The 23480-nt window shown below is 54.2% G+C and overlaps 7 protein-coding genes across 7 annotated transcripts; 3 read left to right on the top strand and 4 right to left on the bottom strand.

Moving 5' to 3' along the window:
* Positions 1-2468: 2468 nt before the first annotated feature.
* SCP_1402710 (hypothetical protein) lies at positions 2469-4100 on the bottom strand (the record flags this gene model as incomplete). The annotated part of the gene is made up of 5 exons (XM_027763975.1): positions 2469-2660; positions 2721-3142; positions 3192-3643; positions 3692-3839; positions 3896-4100. 5 exons carry the CDS (start codon positions 4098-4100, stop codon positions 2469-2471), a joined length of 1419 nt encoding a protein of 472 aa, XP_027619776.1.
* A 517-nt stretch (positions 4101-4617) lies between these two features.
* On the top strand, positions 4618-7381 carry SCP_1402700 (Protein transport protein; the record flags this gene model as incomplete). The annotated part of the gene is made up of 10 exons (XM_027763974.1): positions 4618-4651; positions 4701-4872; positions 4925-5219; positions 5268-5582; positions 5630-5788; positions 5836-6075; positions 6128-6705; positions 6765-7032; positions 7087-7296; positions 7358-7381. 10 exons carry the CDS (start codon positions 4618-4620, stop codon positions 7379-7381), a joined length of 2295 nt encoding a protein of 764 aa, XP_027619775.1.
* A 324-nt stretch (positions 7382-7705) lies between these two features.
* SCP_1402690 (hypothetical protein) lies at positions 7706-8007 on the top strand (the record flags this gene model as incomplete). The annotated part of the gene is made up of 2 exons (XM_027763973.1): positions 7706-7709; positions 7775-8007. The coding sequence occupies 2 exons, from the start codon at positions 7706-7708 to the stop codon at positions 8005-8007; spliced, it is 237 nt and encodes a 78-aa protein (XP_027619774.1).
* Positions 8008-9287: 1280 nt separating this feature from the next.
* On the top strand, positions 9288-13517 carry SCP_1402680 (Trehalose-phosphatase; the record flags this gene model as incomplete). The annotated part of the gene is made up of 11 exons (XM_027763972.1): positions 9288-9326; positions 9386-10073; positions 10984-11118; positions 11197-11320; positions 11377-11440; positions 11504-11655; positions 11707-11818; positions 11870-12508; positions 12564-12931; positions 12987-13054; positions 13108-13517. The coding sequence occupies 11 exons, from the start codon at positions 9288-9290 to the stop codon at positions 13515-13517; spliced, it is 2799 nt and encodes a 932-aa protein (XP_027619773.1).
* Positions 13518-13819: 302 nt separating this feature from the next.
* SCP_1402670 (Uncharacterized RNA-binding protein) lies at positions 13820-16283 on the bottom strand (the record flags this gene model as incomplete). The annotated part of the gene is made up of 12 exons (XM_027763971.1): positions 13820-13908; positions 13960-13998; positions 14050-14200; positions 14266-14562; positions 14618-14667; positions 14717-14870; positions 14926-15090; positions 15141-15234; positions 15292-15352; positions 15597-15897; positions 15957-16015; positions 16076-16283. The coding sequence occupies 12 exons, from the start codon at positions 16281-16283 to the stop codon at positions 13820-13822; spliced, it is 1668 nt and encodes a 555-aa protein (XP_027619772.1).
* Positions 16284-16884: 601 nt separating this feature from the next.
* SCP_1402660 (hypothetical protein) lies at positions 16885-18802 on the bottom strand (the record flags this gene model as incomplete). Its single annotated transcript, XM_027763970.1, has 12 exons — positions 16885-16941; positions 17057-17354; positions 17413-17444; positions 17498-17549; positions 17607-17622; positions 17674-17858; positions 17918-18012; positions 18066-18163; positions 18222-18283; positions 18396-18567; positions 18637-18671; positions 18738-18802. 12 exons carry the CDS (start codon positions 18800-18802, stop codon positions 16885-16887), a joined length of 1167 nt encoding a protein of 388 aa, XP_027619771.1.
* A 1492-nt stretch (positions 18803-20294) lies between these two features.
* On the bottom strand, positions 20295-22652 carry SCP_1402650 (epimerase-domain-containing protein; the record flags this gene model as incomplete). Its single annotated transcript, XM_027763969.1, has 10 exons — positions 20295-20598; positions 21258-21279; positions 21336-21515; positions 21593-21724; positions 21773-21831; positions 21895-21969; positions 22028-22242; positions 22295-22326; positions 22381-22451; positions 22507-22652. The coding sequence occupies 10 exons, from the start codon at positions 22650-22652 to the stop codon at positions 20295-20297; spliced, it is 1236 nt and encodes a 411-aa protein (XP_027619770.1).
* Between the last annotated feature and the right edge of the window lie 828 nt (positions 22653-23480).

Below are 23480 nucleotides of genomic sequence, written 5' to 3'. Positions count from 1 at the left end.
AGCCTAGAAATGGAGAACAGTCAGATAGTAGACATGTGGGCATCTATACACTCAGTGAGTCCAAGTCTTAGCGTTCATATCTACCCGCCAGCACCTCTGACGGTCACTCTGGTCCGGTTCGTCCTGTTCTTTCGATATTTGTCAATAAAGGGCAGTCTAACTATCTGTCAGACCCGAAAGACTTACCTCTTGACGTAGTCGCGGCGAATACTCATCAGGTGCCAGTCCGTATGCCAGGAAATGACGCGATGCCTGAGGTGCGTCCTTGCACGGATCATGGTCGTAGTCGTCGGGAGGGGGGCTCCCGTGATGTTTCATGAAAACTGCAACCTGGGAACGCAAGCGATTGTCGTGAATTGCTCTTCCTCGCCTAACTTCTCATTGGACGAGGCAAGATGCACCTCCCGCAGATTGAGGAGGAAGCGTGATACGAGAATAGCTGTAAATCTTTATGCAAGCCATGTGTTTGATAGTATAACGAGGAAGCCTACTTACACGTACACGAAGTATGTCATTGGATGGAGGGACTACAAAAAGCAAGCATAGATTCTCAGTTGATAAATCAGAGTAATTGACGAGATTGCACATAACAGCTCTGATGAGGACCAAGTCCCCAAATTTGAGTATATGAGGATCTTGAACAGAGACGGAGACGAGAGATTCACAGCTTGATTGATATGCTTGGATCTCGCCACTCTTACACGAAGTATAGTCTCCCTGACCGGGACTAAGCTCACAATCGGGAGTCACGCAAAATCCATTGACACGCACCATCTCGCAGCAACATCGAGATCAACGATGGCTGCATATTAAGACATGTGTTTCAATGGATTGCGTAAGACTGGTACCAGGTGATGAACAAAACTACAGTGTCCGCCGAAATAGCAGATATGCCAGTGGTCATAGCCACTGTAAGCTCTCGATGAGTACTTGCTTAGATGTACGCCTAATCATCCGAGTGTAAGAGTGGAGCAAATTGGATGAGGCACGGTCTTACTTCATTACAGCCGTAGAATGGGCTTGCCATAACCGGTTCTGACACAAAAAGGAACTTGCAACAGGCAATAGTCAGAGGAGATATATGCGCGGTAACCACGGAAGATATCTCTAGACATAACGTAAGACGAATCCAGAGCATGGGCAAGACAACACGTACCACGTTCGTCTGGTACTTCCCCAGGACTACTTCGAGGACATTGATGACGCAGTCGAATAATATCATATATCGATTTAAGGTCAATAGTACAGTCACTCCGGTGAATCGACGGATCCAGATGAATTGGTTCAGTGTTAAGTAGAAAAATAGCACTACGTGTGCAAGATGAGTATCCAACGAGCAGTTAAGCCACGAATGATACTGGTATTGACTCACCTCCTGCTGAAATAGAACAATAGCTGGCTATCACTCCGACAAGATGGACGCGGCCAACGTCAGCGCCATAAACCATATCTAGTTGTTATGTGATACACACTACTGATAGTGTTGCCGTGGGGGATTCGGTATCAGTCAAGAGCCTCTTCAGTATACTCACCAGACACTTCTATCTGTCTATCACTTCTACCACGCACGGATCTTTTGAGGGGCTTCAGGTGTCAGCATAGTAAGTGCGGCCAGATGGACTGGGCGGATGATGTTTTCTCGGAGATTTTGCACGAGAATGATAGACAGGAAATGATAGACAGGAAAGAGTATACAAAAGGGAGATCTTCGCACCTCGCTCGTTTCATGTCCTGAACCTACCTTGGACACCAGGCACAGTGCCAGCCAGTAGAGTAAGTACAAGGATGATAAAGTCTTGCTAGATCCGAAGATCCGCAAGAGACCAAAGTCGCAGCTCTGCTGGCCAGTCCCGAGACCCAATCCGCACCATCCAAAGAGGTCGGTCCACAGATACACCGGCAGCAATCGGAGCACATCAGTTTGCTCGTCTGTCAATGTTCTGAGTGAGTAGGCACCCCTGCAGGTGTGTTAGATGGTCCAATCATGCTTCAGTTCACAAATCACAGATTCCAGAAGTCACCGTCGTGCTGATGTGACGCTGTGCCTTTTCGAACCGCGAGATACAGGCGACGGATTCGATGGGACACTGGCAGCACAAAGGGTGGATGCAGGACTATCAGATAATAATATAGATGTTGCTCGGTGTTGAAGCCTCGAGCGCTCAGCGCAGATGCCGTAACGGCACCATGAGCCCCGCACTGTAACTGACAGTCACCAGCCTGAGGCACAGCAGGCACCCCAGAGCTCAGATCATGATGCTGATCCGACGAGACAAGTGAGGTCTTCGGTATTCGCTCCGCAGTAGAGCGCGAATCGAACTCGCCGCAGGCTACAGATCATTCGAACTCGTGGGTCGTGCCTATCGTACAGATGAGAGATGCACCTTCGAGGCGCTAACTTAGTGCACAGCATGAGAAATTACGGTATGGATCCATCTATACAATTTTGGAGTTTGTGGTATAAATCTTCACGCCGGTCTAGCTGGTTGTGGTGAGGGTGCGTCGCTGGCATGATCGACAAGTAGTGCCGCGGTTATTAGCGAGGAAAACAAGAGCATAAGTGCACTAGCAGTTAGAACCATATATCGTGCCGAGGAGACTCCCGTGAGTAGGGAGACCACCACGAATATATTGAGCGGAACACGGAACAGAGATGATAGCTACAATGAGCAGAAACATCAGATATAATGGAGGCGATACATAGGTTATATATAACTTACCGTGGCGCGATGTTCGTTCGAGATGAGAGTTCCGCGTAGCATCCCTTGTACGGGATAGTACAGCCCTACACAAGCCTCGAAGACGCAGAACGCCCAGAAACGCACATGTTCTTGCGTGCTCTCAATGCTGATGGCGAACGACAGTGCGCTGACCGCACATACAAGCGAGCTCAGCTTGGCATGCAGCGTGAGCGGCCCGTCGGATCCGGCGGATTCGGATGGCTGGAAGTAAGATACGATGGAGGTGTAGAGCAGCGACCCGACCATCATGGCGACCATGTAGCACGAGAATATGTAGCCCAATGGGAGCGAGGAGGCGTCCATAGATGCTTCTTGGAGCGCCGGTACCCAGTTAAAGACGAAGAGGTACATGGAGCCTTCAAAACATGTCTGAGTAAGGCCGATGACAAGAAGTTGTGGGTCTGCGCAACATCAGCTGCGCGTTCATACTTCATAGGTTGCAGCACAAACCATGGCGGACGATCTTGAATGCCTGCAACAATCGTCTCGTTTGCAGGAAGTCCGAAGTAGCCGAGGTGGTTCCTCCACCGCCACCGTAGTTCTCTGTCCAGGTTCCCTTGATGACCACCCACGCAAGGAGCAGCGAAAACCCGCTCGCCACAAATGGCGATGCGAATGAGCCACTGAAAGCAACTAGTTGATTGCTCACCACCCCTGCGGTGGTAGCTACGAAACCATTCACGAGCGTCGCACGGCCCATGATGGTTGACAGGTCGGATTGGGGAAGAGCAAGAGAGTTGGCGGAGGATATCAACCACGTCTCAAAAGCGGAATAGAGGATGGATGTAGAGATGCCGCCCAGGACACGTCCGGCGAGCAGAACCGGCAGATAGGGTAATTGAATACATATGCAAGCCAGAGTATATGTTATGCAGAAAGTAAGACATAGTCTTTTGCGGCCGCTATACATCCCGTTAACTTTCGTACACCGTCAAACTTAAAATACGCACTGCTGGTCCGCCCATACACCAACTAATGGTGCAATTAAACCAGCAGACGTGAAGCCCGTCACGAACAGTAAGGCGACCATGCGTTCTGGGAACGCATATTGTTCCTTGTACAGTGAGTAAATATACGGACCCTGGAGCCAGTCCGCGCCTGCCAAGCACACCATTGATCAGCCCCATCCCAGCTGCTGAATCTGACAGGCTTACCCATCACTATAGCGTACACGGTCAAGTACTGTCTGGTTAGCTTCGCCAGGACATTTCCAGACGGGCTAGATGACGCTGCACCCTCTGCAGTAAAGTCACCCTTCTGTTTTGATTGCCTCCAACGTGAAAGTTGTTTCTCAACCAGTAAGAAGAGTAGACAGAATGATACGAGGCCCACGAGCTGGAACTCGTAGAACGAGAGCATGGTTGCCAAACTATCAGAGCAGACAGCACATTCGCACTCCAAACAGCGGGAACAGAAGTCTCAACGTGAAGTTCCACGGGGACGACGGCGACAATATTGTAAAGGAGAGTCGGCGAGCAGACGGCAGTGGGAACACAAGAAACAGTACAGTACCTGGCTCCCCGCATTGCTCCCGACATTGATCTTCACCACCATATGGGGAAGTGTCACTTGACCTTTCCAGTTTTCGTGTTTCTCGGCCCTCCCCACTTCGAGTTGACTTGCAGAGCATCTACTTAGAGGATTTAACACACTTGTACTTTGAATAATAGTCTCGCTAGCTCGGTTAGCTGTCTGTTCGAAATAAAATTTGAGCTTGGAGTGCAAGCACGCACGGTGTGACGACGCCACATTCCAAATAGATGCATACAGACACGTCGCCGACACCGGAGCAAGACTCGACAGTTATCTCAACCTTCGTCTTTCCTACTTAATTTTCCACTGTTTCTCCCGGATCGGGCCCCTAGTCACGCTGGCGATGCTTAATTTTGAAGACGTCGAGGAGCGCGACGGTGGGCAACATATGAATCTGAGGTGGAAGAGCCATTGACCGTTTTGCAGGCGTGAGGTTATCCTGGAATGTCTGGCCATCGTCCAGAATAGAGGCTACACGCACAGTAGTACCCATCTCTGCCCTGTACACACCGCTCAAGCAGCGCGAAGATCTTCCCCCCGTTTTGTACGAGCCCGTGACCTGCAAACCGCCATGTCGCGCAGTGCTCAACCCGTACTGGTGTGTGCGCACAAACATACGCAGCGATCACCTGTCAATGTAGCGTTTGCAGCCAAATTGACATCCGCGGAAAGTTGTGGATTTGCCCCTTCTGTTTGCAGCGGAATGCTTTCCCTCCGCATTACAAGGATATCTCGAACACGAACCTGCCCGCGGAGCTGTTACCAAAATACACAACGATTGAATACACGCTTTCTCGCCCTGCGCAGGTCCCGCCCATCTTCCTCCTTGTCGTTGACACCTGCTTGGATGAGGACGAGATGAAGGCGCTGCGAGACACAATCGTTGTCAGTCTGGGTCTGTTACCGCCGTTCGCGCTTGTCGGGCTTATCACATATGGCACGATGGTACGCTTCCTCTCCTCTCCTCGTGACGCAGCACTGATACCTCTACAGACACAAGTGCACGAGCTGGGGTACGCCGAGTGCACCAAATCATACGTGTTCCGGGGCGGCAAGGAGTATCAGCCGAAGCAGATCCAGGAAATGCTCGGGCTCAGCGCGCAAAACCGTGCGGCACCACGACCGGGACAGCCGATGCCGCAGCAGTCGTTCGGCGCGGCGCGATTCCTGATGCCCGTGCAGCAGTGCGAGTTCCAGCTGACCGGCATTTTGGAAGGGCTCACGCGTGACCCATGGCCTGTCGCGAATGACAAGAGGCCGCTGCGCTGTATTGGCGTCGCTGTTAGTGTTGCCGTTGGCATGCTGGAGGTGAGAGAGCTGGTTAGGCAATGAAGCTGTGATTGACGCGTGTTCAGACGACGTTTCCGAACACTGGGGCGCGTATTATGGTGTTTGCTGGTGGTCCGGCGACCGAGGGCCCAGGGATGGTTGTAAATAACGAGCTCAGGGAGCCGATACGCTCACACCACGACATTGACCGTGACACCGCCAAGCACTTCAAGCGTGCGATGAAGGTATTACCGATCTACCTTAGCCATCACCTTGTTCTGACAGTTTGCAGTTCTACGAGGGTCTGGCGAAGAGAGCATCTAATAATGGCCATGTTATTGACTTGTTAGCGGGATGTCTTGATCAGGTCGGGATACTGGAGATGAAGTCGCTGACGAATTCAACAAACGGTGTGATCGTCTTGTCTGATTCGTTCTCCACATCTATTTTCAAGCAAAGTTTCCTGCGCATGTTCAACAAGGACGAGCAAGGGCAGCTAGAAATGGGATTCAACGCGACCTTCGATGTGCAGGTGGGTATATGCTGAAACAATTTTGTCTTGACGGCGCTGACAACATGGCTAGACAACAAAAGAGCTCAAAGTGTCGGGACTTATCGGACATGCTATCTCAGCAGGCAAGAAGTCGGCTTGTGTGGGTGAGACGGAGATCGGTATTGGCCAGACGTCGGCTTGGAGGATGAACTCCATCACACCTCGCACCGCCGCAGCGGTATACTTCGAAGTGGTGACACCCGCGGGGCAGCCTCTGCAGCAGGGCTCGCGTGGGCTCATTCAGTTCGTTACGCACTATCAGCACTCCTCCGGCCAGCTCCGCCTGCGCGTGACGACCATCGCGCGCAACTTCGCCGAGGCGGGCTCCCCTACTATTGCAGCATCGTTCGACCAGGAGGCAGCCGCGGTGCTCATGGCGCGTATTGCGGTCTTCAAGGCGGAAATCGACGACTCGCCGGACGTGCTGCGGTGGTTGGATCGCATGCTCATTCGCCTGTGCCAGAAATTCGCGGACTACAGGAAAGAAGACCCCACGAGTTTCCGGCTGTCGGACAACTTCAGTATCTACCCACAGTTCATGTTCCACCTCCGGAGAAGTCAGTTCCTGCAGGTGTTCAACAACAGTCCCGATGAAACGGCGTTCTACAGGTTTGTTTTGTCCGTCGTGTCATAGCGCGTCGCTCACGCGTTCGTACTTCGCGTTGCAGACATGTCTTGGACGAGGAGGATGTTAACAACTCTCTTATCATGATACAGCCCACGCTGATGTCGTACACGTTTGACGTACCACCCCAGCCTGTCCTCCTCGACAGCGTCTCCATCAAACCCGACGTGGTCCTACTTCTTGACACCTTCTTCCATATCCTCATCTTCCACGGCGAGACCGTGGCGCAGTGGCGTAAGGCGGGCTACCAAGATCAAGAGGGCTACGAAAACTTCAAAGAGCTCCTCGAGGCGCCCGTCGCCGATGCCCAGGTCAGTTCGGCATCTTCCGCTAGTCGTAGTTTCCGGACTGAATTGCGCGTGTAGGACCTCCTCGTGGATCGCTTCCCCATTCCCCGGTATATCGTCTGCGACCAGGGCGGCAGCCAGGCGCGGTTCCTGCTCTCGAAGCTGAACCCGTCGACGACGCACATGTCCACGAGCATGTACGGCACTGCCGCGACTGCAGCCTCCGGGCAGGCGATCTTCACGGACGACGTCAGTTTGCAGGTGTTCATGGAGCATCTCAAGCGTTTGGTGCGCATTGTCCTGCTGTACTGCGTCTTCTTGATTCTGGCGGCTGATCGGTGTCGTGTAGGCTGTGGGGGCGCAGACAGGTTGAAGGCTGGAGCATTAGATGTATTTATATCTCTGGTTGTGCGCGTACGCGCGATGAGATCGTCGTCGTTCCTCTCTTGTTCCTCTGTTCTTCCCAATCAAAAGTTGTCGCTCGTGATTATGGACACTGGCAGCGGGAGTGCGTGTGTGTTTGTTCTTCTGGTGTTCGGCACGCTTGCTGTATCACGATGGCGGTTTCAGGGTTTGTCGGACCTGCTGGTTGTACTTACTCACTTAGAGGCTGCTCGCAGTGCTACTCATTGAACTCAAAGCGCATGATGATCTTCTTCGGCGGACTTATCAAGTGGTTCAGTGGCAAGATACGCACATGGGTGAGCGTTCTCCCGCGCGGGCATAAATTAAAAAAACTACCCGCATACCGACGTTGATTTCGCAGAGAGTTCCCACCAGTACCGCACGTCCGCGTTCTCGAAGGTTGCCTGGAGCTGCTGCTCGGGGATGATTGAACCCGAACGACCGCTGTCTGTACACCTCGACCACGTAACCCCCTTCACTGAAATGGCTCTTAGCAGCATTTCGCTGTCGAGCAAGGCAGTCGCCGGGTTCTATGCACCTGCAATGAGTGCAAAGCAACCGATACCCGTGGAGAAGGCACCAAGCTTAAGATGACTATAACTGAGAGAAGAGCCCATCTAGTAGGTAACTGTCAGGCTCAGTGCTCACCTAGAGATAAAATCATACCTTGCTCATCCCTCTCCCTGGGTGTCTGCCGCACATCCGCGGACACGGGCTGCAGTCTGCGAGGGGCCCTTCGACAATGCATATGGCGGTACCTGTGGAACAGGGCCACATCAGTTAGTTAGACGCACAGCTGGGATTGCAGCTGCTGCGGGACTTGGAAAACTTAGAGTGAGTACAAGCGTCGAAGGGGACACTTGGTGCGAAAAAGGCGATGACGCTACGGCGCCCAATTGCAACTTAATATGAAGGCCGCCTTCCTTTCGAGGCAATCCTCCTTCCTGTTACGGTTACTTCTAGCTCTGTGCTATGGGCGTTCTCAGATCTCAGCTTCAATTGAGTGTTCCTCGCGTTTAGCAGATACATGCAGATCATCGGGTTCCTTATTCACTTGGACCATACATATACGTCATTGCGTCATGAATATGAATCCGTGGGACGAACGGACGAATCAGAGCACACACCGCGACGCCCCAAGCCGAGGACGAGAATGGGGGGAGAGCCGGTACATATAAGACGGGTCATTGCACAAATGGCCCCCAAACTTTCTCTTCCTCGTACCATCACCAGTCGCACGCTAGACGAGTCTTCTGTAGTATCCCTGCTGCGGTACCTACCACATTGACCAGGTGAGTCGCAACGAGCTGCATTCGTAGGGCGGTGTTTTCAGAACCTATGTTTGTGCGGAAACGGCCGTTTACCGGGTATTTTCGTTCTCCTGCACAAGTCTTCCCGACACGGGTCACCGTTAATCACACCCTGCCACCGTGCACTCTCTCCACGATGAGGAAGGGGTAAAGGGCCCACGTTTGTCGCAGAGAGTGACGAACGCGCTGATGGACACCCCGCAAAGGCGATTAGGCAGATCGTCAGCGGGGAATGTGCAGCTGTCCGAGCATGCGCCAACTGGGGATGGCCAGAAGATCTAACAGGCGTCCGAGTTCGCTGGAGGACGATCACGGTATGTACGAGACGGGTAGAAATCGCCCGCCGTGACGTAGGCGCGCGCATTTTGCACATGCCTCCGCCGGAGACATCAGAAACCGTTGGGGTTCGTGGTCATGCAAAGTTGGGGCGTGGGGGAGACGGTGACTGGTGGGCCCAGGCGCTCAGGATTGAGGACCAACGGAGACGACGAGGAGCATGACGTCGGGAAGATGCACGTGACTTGACTGAGGATCCCGTTCCTGATTTGGCGGAGAGAGCGAGCGATGGTGTTCTCCGATAGAACGCCGGCCAGACCTGGACTGGTACTTATAGTCTCCCCGTCCTGTTCTGCCTACATTCACCCAGTTTCATCCACAACTAGGAACGAAATACTATGGACAGCTTTGCGGGCACACACCGCCCGACAGAAGGCATCTCCCTCCCCGAGGTCCGCGCCCAGGTGAAGAAGCTCGAGGAGGACTACCGTGCCGCAGGCATCCCTCTCTCTGGCAGAATCATCCACGTCTGCCACTACCTCCCTGTCCATGCGTCCTTCGCAACCCTCGCTTCCGCCCAGGGCCTCCCCAGCCCACCCGCGACCCCCACCGCCAAGCCCACAGACATCGCCTTCGAGCCCATCGCACAGGTCTCCATTACCGCGGAGGAGATCGACGGCGTGCCTATCAACGAGTCGCAGCCTATCGACCCCCGCGACAGATGGTCTCTCTCCGTGCGCTATGGCCATTCCGCCATGGTCAGTGGCATATCTTCGCTCTCTGCAACGCATGAGCAGCTCCTCATCGGCTGGACCGGAGATATCGACACAGTGCATCCAGCTACGCCCGCGCTCATTGCCCCGTCCCCGGCGATTCCCGGTGTCGTTGAGCCCCCGAGCGGGAGGGTGCTCACGTCCCAGCTTGAGGACAGAGACAAGCAGGGTCTCGAGGACCTTCTTAATACCTATCGCTCCCGCGACGAGGTCTCGGAGGGCGGCAAGAAGATATCCTACATCCCAGTCTGGCTCGACGACAAGCAGGCGCACGAGCACTACGATGGCTATTGCAAGCAAAGTGAGTCCTCTCCGTGTTTCTCGCGTTCTCTTTCGTCTTTCGCATGTCTCGCATTTCTCCCCTCGTTTCTGCGTTTCGCGTACCGGTGTGCTGCGCACGTTCTGCAATCTCTCTTTCCTTTTCAGCCGATTCCTTCCATCAATCTGCGCATCCTCCCATCGCGTCTGTTCCGTTACGCTTTCCTTTTCAGACACTTCCCCTCAGTTTGTTCTCCTTCCTTTACTGCTTCTTCTTCTCCACTTGGCGACGTCTCGCCCCTTCTCGATTGCACGTTTCAATTCCGCTGATGCCAGCGTGCTTCCCCCACGCCCGTTTCTTCTGTTTGTTATCAAATCTTCGCTCTTCCGTCCCAGTCCGTCCTCCGCCTCGTGCACTTCATTTGATTTCATCCCACCTGCTGCTTACTTACCTCTGCACGCCGTTCCGCAATATCTTCGGAGCAGCGCGTCCGACGATCTGGAAGCTTTAGCCTCACTGGATTTGTATTGCGTGCGCCGCCCCCGGTTGGGGATCTTCGCCCGCCGCGTTTGTGGTGGCCTGTGTTTTCGTTCGAGCCTTCTGTCTTCTTCCCTTTCGTATCTTCCTCGGGATCTTCCCTGTGTGTGGCGGGCCGCGAGCCGCGGTGCCCCGTGCCTTTGCTCGTCGTCTTCACTTTTCTTCTGTGGGAGATAGCGAGATAGCGGGCGTGGCAAGTTGGGTGCGGAGGGTTGGGTGTATGCGCCCTGCGCGTGCGTGGGGAGTTCGTACTCACGTGTCCGTGTCGGGCGGTTCGCGTGTCAGGTGTGGGCCGGAAGTGACACCATCGCACCGCCGTTGGCCTCTGGCCGTACTCCCTAGCTGTGTTCTCTCATCCTTAACGATTTTTGCACAACCAATTACACCAGCGGTTACTGATCATGGCTTTATGCAGCTCTCTGGCCACTGTTCCACTACCTCCTCTGGCAGGATGTCGCAACGGAATATGCATCGGCGGACGCGCACTGGGAGCCCTATGCCGCGGTGAACGCTGCATTCGCACGGCGCGTCGAGGAGGTGTACAAGCCTGGTGCGTCCTTCCTTCACCTCTCCTGGGCGGGAACTGATTTATTCTTCCCGATGTCGGTGGCGGGTGCTGGTGAATTAGGTGACCTGATATGGGTGCATGATTATCACCTCTTGCTCGTTCCCGGTCTTCTCCGCCAGGCGCTTCCCGACGCGGCCGTTGGGCTGTTCGTGCACACGCCGTTTCCGAGCTCGGAGATCTTTAGGTGGGTCTTTCCCTTTTTACCTGGCATCCATGTGCCCTACTTACGAGTTCGCGCAGATGTCTCCCGCGGCGGAAGGAGATCCTCGACGGCATGCTCGGCGCGAACCTCATCTGCTTCCAGGTGCGCACCCTCCCCCTTATACCCAATTCCCCGGACTGACAGTGACTTTTGTGTGCCTGGTAGACGTACTCATACTCGCGACATTTCACGTCGACATGCGTGCGCGTGTGCGGGTACGAGATTACACCGCAGGGCGGGATTGACGTGCAGGGGCACGTCGTGGCGATCGCGTACTGCCCCGTCGGCGTGGACGCGGAACGTGTCATGAAGGATACGTGAGTACCTCATAGCGTGGTTCGTCATTCGTGCTAATGCAAGGCCAGTAGGCTCAGACCCGGCATACAGCCGAAGCTAGAGGCACTCCGCGCGCTGTACGAAGGGAAGAAGATTATTGTGGGGCGAGATAAGCTGGACGTTGTGAAAGGTGTCGTGCAGAAGGTGCGTGTGGCGGTCGATGCTGCATCACCGTGACTGACGTGCTTGTTGCAGCTGCGAGCATTCGAGAAGCTGCTGCAGGACTATCCGCAGTGGATCGGGAACGTGGTGCTGATCCAGGTGACGTCGCCGGCGCTGTCGGACTCGCCGAAGCTGGAACGGCAAGTGTCGGAGCTCGTCGCGCACATCAACGGGGAGTACGGCTCGCTGGACTTCATCCCCGTGCACCACTATCACCAGACGATCAAGAAGGACGAGTTCTACGCGCTGCTGTCCGTCGCGGACCTCGGCGTGATCACGCCACTGCGCGACGGGATGAACACGACGTCGATGGAGTTCATTCTCGCACAGGAGCGCACCAAGCGCTCGCCGCTCGTCCTCTCCGAGTTCATGGGCATCTCGAGTAACATGACCGACGCGCTGCAGATCAACCCCTGGAACCTCGGCGAGGTCGCCGCCGCGATGAACCGGGGCCTCACCATGCCCGAGGCGGAGAAGCTCGAGCGCCACCAGCGCCTGTACCGCGTTGTCACGACGCATACGTCCCACTCGTGGGCCGCGATGCTCGCCAAGATGCTCCTCACCCACGTAGGGAGCCAGAACCAGGCGCGCCAGACGCCGTTCATCCCCAAGGGCAACCTCGAGAATCATTACAGGGCTGCGAAAAAGCGGCTGTTCCTCCTCGACTACGATGTGTGCTCCTTCCCTTTCCCCTCATCGTGATGCTGGCTGCTGATACGTTGTGCAGGGTACGCTCTCGCCGATCGTGAAGGTGCCAAGCATGGCCGTGCCTTCGCCGGACACGCTCGAGGCGCTCGAGCGACTGACCGCGGACCCGAAGAACATCGTGTACATCATCTCCGGGCGCGACGGCGCGTTCCTGGAGCAGCACCTCGGGCACATCCAGAACCTCGGCATGTCCGCGGAGCACGGCGGGTTCGTGCGCTCGCCCGGCGAGAAGGAGTGGAGCAACTTCACGGAGAACCTCGACATGAGCTGGATGGCGGAGGTGCTCGAGGTGTTCAAGTACTACACCGAGCGCACGACCGGCAGCCATATCGAGGTCAAGAAGAGCTCGATTACGTGGCATTACCGCTCGAGCGACCCGGAGTGGGGGTATGTGCCGTCCGTCTCTCCTTGTCGTGCTTTTATTCACCTGTAGCCCGTCCAGTCTCTTCCAGTGCCATCAATGTCAAGATCTGCTCCAAAATAACGTGGCGCGTAAGCGCCCCATAGAAGGTGAGCTCGCAATCGCGATTTACGCAGAATTGTACGTTAAGACTTCTGTACAGTGCTGGTGGGCAAGAAGAACCTCGAGGTCCGGCCGCTCGCCGTGAACAAGGGCGAGATCGTGAAGCGGATCCTCTACTTCCACCCCGACGCCGAGTTCGTATTCTGCGCGGGCGACGACAAGACAGACGAAGACATGTTCCGCGCTCTCCTCCTCTTCCCCGGCGACGCCACCAAGGCCCACATGGACCCGCCGCTCTCGGTCACCCTCATCGAGAAGGAGCCCGTGGAGAAGTTCCAGCCGGTCGACCTCGCGCTCACGCGCGACTCCGTCTTCACCACCGCCGTCGGCCACAGCAGCAAGCGCACGCTCGCCGCGTGGCACGTCACTGCGCCAGAGGAGGTCGTCGAGCACCTGCTCCTCCTCGTGCGCGACCCCGAGGAGCCGGCGGCGCCCCACAGCAACCTCTAGACGCACACGCATCACGCAGATCCACTCGCAAGCTGATTACACTTTACGACCTCTTTACTGACATCATTCTGCAGCACATACATGGGTTCTGGGACTTGGGGCGTTGGCAGGGCTGACGAAATGCTGATAGTTGTATGTACGATCTAGTTCGCAGACGACACGACACATTTTGTATTTGTTCCCCGTTACATTGCACAGGAAATAGAAAAACCTAAGCATCATAGAGCTTAATTTTGACGTTCTCGAAAAACACAATGAGGAGGGATGTCAATAAAATCAATACAAAGGGATCGAGCACGCGTTTAGACGACATCTTGCTGCATAGGAATGGTCTGGCCCCCCTTCGCAGCGGTAGGAGTGAATGTATGCCAGCGATCGTTGAACCGGACATCTGGCTCAAAGTCAACCTTCTGATAGCTGCCCACGGATTGGGTAAACTCACCTAGAGGTCGTCCACCGTACATGTATTGCTGGAATTTGGCTACAATGCATGTTAAGAGGTTTGAAAACTGAAAGCAAGAGATATGCGTACCTATAGCGGTCTCCGCCTCGGGGACGTTGCTGAACTGCACAACGCCGCACCCCTTCGACCGGGTGCCCTCGAACAGGATTTCAGCCAGCTCGACCTGGCCGGTAGTCTCGAAGAGCTCGACAAGATCCTCATTCGCAGTCGACCAGGGCAACTGGAGCACAAAAAATTAGAGGGACAATCCACACGGTCCGCCACAAAGTCCTGGGGGTCACTCACATTCCGCACCATAATCTGCTGACTGGGCTCAGCCTCGTAGCCACCGTATCCGGGGCCAGCACCGCCAAAGTTGCCGGCACCGTAGGCATCCATCCTCAGCCCGCCGGCAGCAGCTTGCTGATCGGGGCCGGAATAGTCGGCATACAGATCCTGGCTCGAGAAGTCTCTACCTGCAGCTCCGCCGAGTCCGCCGCGGAAACCACCACGTAAGCCGCCACGGAAGCCGCGAAGGCCACGCAGGCCTCCACGCAGACCGCCACGGAATGCACCGGGGCCAGAGAGGCCGGCATAACGATCCTGCAGACGAGAGTTCATTCATATATTCCATGATGGTGCTTAGTGTTGATTTTACCTCTCGAACCTCCAGCGTTCGACCGTACCAGTCGAAGCCGTTGTACATGCCTGCGTGAACGTTAAAAATACGTTGAGAGGGAAAATGATAGTGCCTTACTGATAGCTTGTTGTGCATCCTTCGCCGTCTCAAAAATAACAGTGCCGGATCCTTTGGGACGGCCGTCGGCACCAATGTTGATATCAGCACGGATGATGTTGCCTGCTGAGCGGAACAGGTCCTTGAGGTCCTGCCACCCAGCCTGGTAGGGGAGCTAAACGAGCGGTAGGTAAATCAGATGCCAAGCAGCAAATCCATCTTCAACGCACATTTCCCACATAGAGTTGATTGCCTGGATTTGCGCCTTGGTGACCGAAGAAATTATGAGACGGAGGACGAGGTGGTGGTGCAGCGTGTAGCCCCTGGCCTGCCATTGCCATCCCGATCTTACCTGGAACAGGAGTCGCCCCAAACCGAGACTCATTTTCCCGATCCTGCAAATAACAAGTGAGAAATCATCGTGTCAGCAAATCCCAATACATACTTCACGAATAAACACAGGACGGCCAAGAAGTGGCTGTTCAGAGAGTTCGCGAATCGCGCGTTGAGCATCCTCTTGCGAAGTAAACTCGACGATACTACACATGACATTAGACCTTCCGACGCCGCACATCAACAAAATCATGTAGACTCACCCGCATCCCTTGGAGACGCCTGTCGGGGTAACGAGCACTTCGGCGAACAGGACCTCACCAGCTAACAACCCCAAAAGAAAACTCCCATCAATAACCATCCTCTCAGCATCCATCCGTCAGTAAACCGGAAAAACGCGTAAAACTCCCGCAGCCTCGACACAGCGCCTCTCTCCTCAAGCAGACCCCTGCCCTCAAGTAGACTCTCTGTCCTCAAGCAGACTCTCAGCGAATCGCCGGCCACATCACACCTCTCATCCGAAGCCAACTGAAGATACGAGAAACTAATCTGAGATTCCCCAACCCACCTCCCCTCATAAATTCCATCAGGTCCCTGTACTTGACGTCGTAGCTGAGGTTGCCGACGTAGACCCGGTTTTCTCTCTTGCTTTGCTTGGCAAATTCGACCGCCTCTTCATGCGGCGCGTTCATCGGGCCGCCCAGAGAGCGCGAGAAAGAATCCGCAGGTTTGCGGTCACGGCTCCGCGAGCGGCTGCGCGAACGGCTGCGAGACCGGGAGCGCGTATCGTTGCGACGCGAGCGGCGTCGAGGAGAAGTGGAGCGTCTTCGAGAGCGAGAACGAGAGCGGGTGCGCGAGCGTCTGCGACGCTAAAATAGAAAGTCATGTCCACACCGGTACTCGAAGCACACGACCTGGAGGTACTCACATCGCCGTTGCGTCTGTCATCCGGCTCCCAATGATCACCGCCACTTCGACGACTGCGGCCTTGCGGTGCGCGAGGTCTGTCATCGGCCTGAGGGGCAGCTGGCGGCGGTGGGAACTCACCAGATTCGCGTCTGTCGCGGTCCCTGTCGCGGTCGCGGTCACGGTCGCGGTCCTTGTCGCGGTCCCGCCTGTCCTTGTCTCTATCTCTCTCCCTTTCTCTGTCTCTCTCGCGCTCCCTCTCTCTGTCGCGGTCGGCGTCGCGGTCCCGGTCCCGGTCCCGGTCCCGCTTGTCCTCGACTTCGTCTTTGACTTTCATGTCAACGTCCATGGCGAAAAAAACCTGAAGAAAAGAGTAAAATGAGGTTGACGAGGTGATGGACGGACGAGAGAGTGATCAAAGTCAGAGCGACTAAGTAAATTTCACCCCTGACACGATCTCGCTACTTCAATCGGAGTTCGTATTGTCCCTGCCAAATATGGTATATTCTGAATTCGCCTCTCTCGCACAGGTGCGACAGGCTGCCGTTCATCCCCTGCATTGATTATTTTTGTGGTACCCTGCTCGTGAAGAAAGTACTGTGCTGTCGAGGATGAGAACGCACGTTCGTTTCTCCTCCGCAAAAGATTCGATGACCGGTAAAATTCTGATTTCAATGTTTTTGGATCACTGACGGTCGGTCAAGCCGGTCGAGATGTGCACTGATCTCATCATACAATTCACAAGTACAAGTACTTAAGCTGCTTTACATATGTGGCAGATAAAGTAAGAAGAAAGGATTAGAAAAGACATACAGAAGTGGATACTCACTACAGAATGTTTGGGAACCCGCCAGCGAACGCCTCAGATTATGGAGCTGATATAGTACGCCAAGAACGAACAAAAAAACTATCTACACCACCAAGAAAATGCCGAATTCAGCGTGACATCCTCACATTGAGGCAGGGGAATTTTCCACGTCGTGTGGCGTGCTGAACTTGACTGGGTTCTGCACCTGACTCTTCAGCCTCTGCACACTGGACGTATAGACACTGGAAACACTCACCAACCTGCACATGAGAAAACAAGCAAAATTAGCTTTGGCTTGAATGTCACAAATATACGCACTCAGTCGAAGACACGCCATCGTCCTCCATTCCAAGGCCGACCATGAGCGGGTTACTCGACACCCTAAGCACCCGCTCCCGCTGTTCCTCCTCCTCCCCTTCTTCCTCCACACCCTCGTGCCTCGCCGACCACATGGTATGCTCGAGGGGCGCACCAATATTCCCTAGCACACTCGCTGCAAACTGCAGAGATAGCCGCGCCGACACGTCGAGCGACTCGCCTTGGTTGCCGTCCCCGTCGACGACGACCTCGCGCAGGTTCAAGAGGAAGCGCGAGATCAGGATGCACGTTATTCTGGTGGTGTGGTCAGTGCAAATCTGTGAGAACGCTGCGTAGAGGAAGAGATACGCACACGTCGATGAAGTTGGGGAGTGGGTTGAAGATCTGTTCCGGAGAATCAGCAGCGGTAGTCGGCCCAAACAGCGGAGTATGCGCACCACGTCGCTTTGCACGATGATGAGATCGACAACATTGAGGGCCAGCATGGTCCTGCAATCCAAGCCCCGTTGGCTTCAAACTCAAACGGATAAAGGTGCGACAACATACCCAAAATAAATAGTGCCTACACCGCATCAGCCATCATCCACTAGTACTACAGGAGTGTGAAACTCACCATCCCGAAGCAGAAGCGTCGAAATCGTAGCTTTGATATGCATCTGCGATGCAACTTTCCTGATCCCATACGTCTTGATCCATGTAAGAAAGAGTACGAGGGCATCGACACCGATCGCACACGAATGTGTCGCAAGCGACACTGCATCTGCAGTCAGCATGCTCTCAGGAAACATAGCATATATGCTCACATCTGCAGAGGTTGTCAGAATATTGAAACATTGCACAGCGAGGAGAGTGCTCACTTGGCAAATACCGCGGGACTCAGCGACGCATTCTCTGCGCAGCCGTACAGCGGCCACGGCGCGAATGCGGCTGGAACAGAGTTAGCATAATGGTACTGAGCACAGCGTCAGCTGTATATAATGGTTTAATTTTCGAGGTTTGCCTCACTATATTGATGGCGGGGACGGCGAGGCCGACCGCCAGGACAAGCGCGAAGAGCCTCCAGTCCTTGTTCCATATCGCATATATGCGGAGCGCGGATATCACTGCATCAACGCGATGCTTCAGCAAGCTAGTTGACGTCTAGATCGTGAGGGACCGTACGCGCGACGATGATGTATACACTGATAGTGGATATCTCGACCAAGTACACCGGTGCCGCGCAACTGCTCGAGCTGTCAGAATACACAATTGCAATATCATTATGATTAATCGGACCTCTGAGAGACAGAACATCGGTAAGATGGGATTTCTTGCAAACTTAGCATAGAGATACGCACCGCATCTGTCTGGTTTGGCCACGAGAAACCAGTAACAAGCAAGATGGTCTTCCCAAATAGCGTGATATATCGGTTCAGCATGAACAAGAGCGTCGCCCCGGAGAACTTGCGCGTCCAGAGGAACCTCACCTCTGCGGGCAAGGTAAGCATGTGATCATAGAAAAGTACCGCTACGCAAACCACCGAAGCACCGTCAGTCAACCACATCGATGTCATACGACTATGCCGAGCTAACTCACCGAGCGCAGCAACTTCGCAGTAGTTATCGGTGATGCTGCAGAAGCACGCATACGTTAGGCCGAGAGGCGAAAGAATCAGGGCGGGATATCAATATGCTCACGAGAACTGGTAGGACGAGAGGAGCTCCTGCCATTCCTCCAGCTGATCTGCGTCTGATCCTGACATGGTACCTACAGAAGAGCGGCGGGGTGCAGTCTCCCTTGGTCCCGGGAGCGACGCTCAAGTACCTGTCGCCCCTCCGCACCTGATCCATCCCTCAGCTGCAGGACGCGCGAAGTTACGGCATCTGCACGGCTGTTTCCTCGTCGAACCGCCGCATCACACGGAACCGCATACCCAAGGACTCGGGCCCGTGCAAGCACCGGCGGCAGCTGTCGAATTCCGGCCCAGCGGATGGTAACGACTGGGTTCGCGGCGTAACGCAGTTTAGATACGACTTTTCTAGATTTTGCGTTCCAGACTGCTAAACGCCCTGTACTCGGTTGCCAGGTGGGTGGAATATGGCACCGACAGACGAGAGAGATCATCATAGGCAGTCTGTCTGGCGACTCAATCGTGCCCTGAGCATAACGACAGCACGCTCTTCAGCGATGGAACCTGCGCGGGTAACACTGGCAGACGTTCGAACCTTAGACTAATCTAACCATAAGCCCGAGTCCTGATCCAGTGATTGAACAGAACGCAGCAGGACTCAACGCAATGGAGATCCATACGTGACGGCGTCCGGCTGACTCCGACTGCCGATCCTCCTTTGCAATGGCCCTCATCACCAGGCGAGATCTGAATCGCAGACACGGATCTATGCTTCTTGAGGGTACCCCCCGGTCTCCGGGGGTCATTTTCGCGCTTTTCGCCCACTTTGCCCTATACTTCTCAGTAACACAGAATCCTCTTGGGATTTCTTCCTAATTCATGTCTCACAGCATGTTTCAGGGTTGAAATAGGGTACTCAGCCTTTTTCTCCCAGCGAAAAGACGAAGTTTTACAGCTTACATGCAGGCGAGTTCGATTAAAAGGCACGTGACTGTGCACGGCACTTCGCTTGTATGATTGTTCGCTCACGTCTTCGTGCCAAGTTGGTTGTTTTGGGTAACCCACATCTCAGCGGCATGCCTCTCCTCAAGTTATGCACCAAGCAGCACCACGAGGAGTCTCATCCGACTTGGCCGAATGCGTAATCAACAGCAGAGTCACTACACCCACAGACTTCAAGCAGGGCCTCAGCACCGTGATCCCTGTCAATACCAGCTGTACTGCATGTGTCTTGGACGCGTCTCGCCTACCCAGGACGGAAGGAACCTGTATTTTCGGCAGCTTTCGGCGCCAAATCAGGCTACCTACCCCAGTTTTCGGGGTCCCTTCGGATGTGAGGTCGTGTCGAGAACTTTCTTTCTGCCTGCCTCTTGTATCAAATACATACGTCCCTCCCTACCTTCCTTACTTCGATCACCTCAGTAGGTGCCTTACTCTAGACCCGCGTCTCAGCAATATCACAGCTTGCGGTTACTTGCTCTGTGCTCTGCACTGACAATGGTCTTCCATCTTTGAGCTTGAATTTTAGATCGTTTTAAACCTAGACATTGTCCGCTTGACGCCGGACTCTTTAGTATCGAGGCTGCACTGCATCGCAAGTGTGCGGATATTTTTGGCATACCTTTTACATAATGTCGGAGATCGCGACAAGGGCCAAGGCGAGAGCAGGGAAAGTAGGGAGGGACGTATTTGATGAGGGCCTATCAAACGCGAGCGCTAAAGGGGCGCGTCTGATAGGCCAGCCGTACGAATTGAGTCTAACCATAAGCCTGATGGAATGGTCCTGGTCCAGTGATTGGACAGAATGCAGCACCAATGATGGATCGGAGAGATAAGTGACGGTGTCAGGCTGGGCTCCGACCGCCGATCCTCCTTTGGCTCCAGTGCGGAAGCAACCAACTCCAGGACTTTGGTCCGACACAGATATCCTGAGGCACGAAGATTGAAGCAAGTGTCAGTCTGCCCACGGGAGACTAGAGCACAGCCTCGAAGAAAGTGACAAAGAAGTCGAAGAAGGCGGATCCCAAATAATTCCAGTTGAATGTCGGAACGACCGCGATCGATTCATCCACATTAATATTGCACGATGGCATCCTCCCATCAACACACGCGGATGCCATGGACTATAAGGGCCGTTCCAATGCAACGCTAACACGGTTGCAGTGCACTGAAAGACGCAAAACAGAGGCACAGAAGAAAACAAATCAGAAAAGTAGCATTCATTTGAGACTCCAGAGGCGGTGCCGATCTAACCTACCGACTAGAAAAGCGATAGCTGATATGCAACATGTCAGCAAATAATGCGCGACTTTTAAGAAGGTTGGGATCCGGACCGAGAGCATCAACAGTATCTCGTTCTCTCCACGCCATCGTACGTGAGAGAAACATGAAACGCACTACGATAGTGGTGGCATCAAGCAGCATCCTGGGTCCCCAACTCGCAGTCTGATGGAACTTAAAGCCTAGTAAAATCCGGCGCTCTGGTTCTTAAGTTACGGGTGTCTCGGTGTGCGCACACTCTAGATCCAGGAGAACGCCACTCTATTGTCCCTTGCTCGTCCTGGCGTTCTCGTAATTCCTCACGAACCAGCTAACACTCTCCTCCAACGCTGTGCAAAACCGCGGTCAGCTTAATAAACGGGTCTAGCGAGGGCAGTCCACGAACCTTCCTCGAACGGGGTAAACTTGAACTCGCCAATAAGCGACAGCAACTTCTTGTTCGACGCAGGCTTGCGGAACTGGCCGTCGGTGCGGCTGGCGTCGAAGGTGTACTCGCCCTCGAACTCCATCGCTTTCACGATCACGTCCGCAACCTCCTTGATGCTGATCTCCTCGTGCTCCTCGACTGCCAGTGCACGCCGGGCGTCAGTCATGGCACCGAAATCGAATATTGACTGGGGAGAAATGCAGATGAACGCGTACCGGAGAGAATGAGCGGCTCGACGTCTTCGTATTCCCGCAGCTGCCAGATAAAAAGCTTCGCAAGGTCGCGGGAGTAGATGAACTGCCGCAGGGGCTTCCCGGTGCCCGCTACGACGAACGGCGTGCCGTTCTCTGCGGAGAGAGTCAGTCTCGTAAAATTGAGATTGGACGAGTGCATACTCTTGGCGAGGTAGCACTTGTGGATGAGCCCTGGGATGACGTGCGCGCTCTCGAGATCGCTGAAGCACATACTCACGTAAGCAAAAGAAAAGAAGAACAAATAGGAGACGCGGACGGCTCACTAGTTATCGTGCGGGCCAAAGATGTTCGTCGGGATCGCGGACGTAACGTTGCATCCGTACTGGTCCTTGTACGCACTACACAATGCGAAAATTACGACTATAGGCAGGCTATACTTAGCGACGCGGCACTCACTGGTTCTGAACGTCTACCAGCCTCTTTGCCTGCGCGTAGCCGAAGTTGCTCGCATGTGGGAGCCCGAGGTGGATCTTCGTCTCGTCCAGCGGGTATGAAACTTTGTCCGGAAAGACACAGGTCGAGAGACAGGAGATGACCTTCTTGACGCCGAAGAGGTAGGAGGTGTACAGGACATTGTCGTTGATCAAGACATTGTCCCTGAGGAAAGTGAGCTGCGGGTCCGTGTAAGCCAATGTACCATGAGAAGACGGGAGTACAACCGACCTGTAACTTCATGTTGATGAAGACGCCCCCGACTACGGTAGCATGATCAACCCATAGGATTCGCGATGCAACAGCGAGGTACATACCGATGGCAGCGAGATGGATCACATGAGTAGGCTTGTACTTCTCAAAGAGCTTCTTGGTCTGTTCCGGATCCCTGCCCTCAATGTTAATTTCTACGACGGGGGAATTTAGAATCAATAACCCCTCACCTCAAGTCGGCCTCAGCGGAACTGGCAAAGATCCACGTCTCCCCAGGTTTCTTGCCAAATCGTGAACCCTCAGGCTCGTTTTCGATGACGTATTTGATAGCTGAGCCAACAAGACCAGTGCCTCCGGTAACGAGAATGACAGACATCGTCAAGAAGGTGCTCGAATGGAGACTGCCACCCAAACCTCCTCACACACGGGTATTTATGCCCCCGCTCACTTTCGGAGGCCCCTCTCTCCTTCCGCGGCGATAGGGGTAGTTACCATCGCAGACGCAGGGGTTGCAGTCGGAAATCATGGCCTAGGAAGGAAGTCCCGATTTGGAATGTGTGAGCCTTCCACGCTTGGCGTTGAGTAGCGCTCCAATGGTGGGGAAGATCCTGTAAACACAACTCAACGCTAGAGCCTCACCATAACTTGTAGAGCACACAAAGAACACAAACCTCATCGAATGGATACAGTGGGCTGCCCAGGCGCTTCCAACCTCCTGTTGGCAGCTTCTAAGCAGGCCTCAGCAAGTTTGCGGAAAGCCAAAGGCAGCAGCGGGAAGCCAAACTCGGAACGGGAATATCCGCTAGAATCGACGTTTCCATCGGTCTGCATGCAACTCGGTCGAACCTGTTGGCGTTGAAAGTGACTCTTCTAGGCAGCGTTGGGACCGGGAGCTTCGGGAACGTCTCGATGCATAGTATTGCCATAGAAATGAAATGCACTAGCATGAGAGACGAGCAGTATCTTGAGGCGCACGACGATCGATGTTGAAAGAGGTAATATTGCAGCGGTGTGGCACGTATATTGCCGATGAATTCCTGCGAGAAATGATCACGGGGAGCGAGAACACATAAAACCTGCGAGAGAAACTTGGGACATTTCCAGACACAGATTATATTTTAAAATGCGGCAGTCGAACTGTACAGTGTATACGAATCAAACTGCGTTGGGTCGGGATTGAACCAATGGCTGAGCGGATCTAGGA

This window comes from Sparassis crispa (assembly GCF_003851025.1).
Source record: "Sparassis crispa DNA, contig_000013F, whole genome shotgun sequence".
In the NCBI taxonomy this organism is placed as follows: domain Eukaryota; kingdom Fungi; phylum Basidiomycota; class Agaricomycetes; order Polyporales; family Sparassidaceae; genus Sparassis; species Sparassis crispa.
This window is presented reverse-complemented; position numbering and strand designations above follow the sequence as displayed.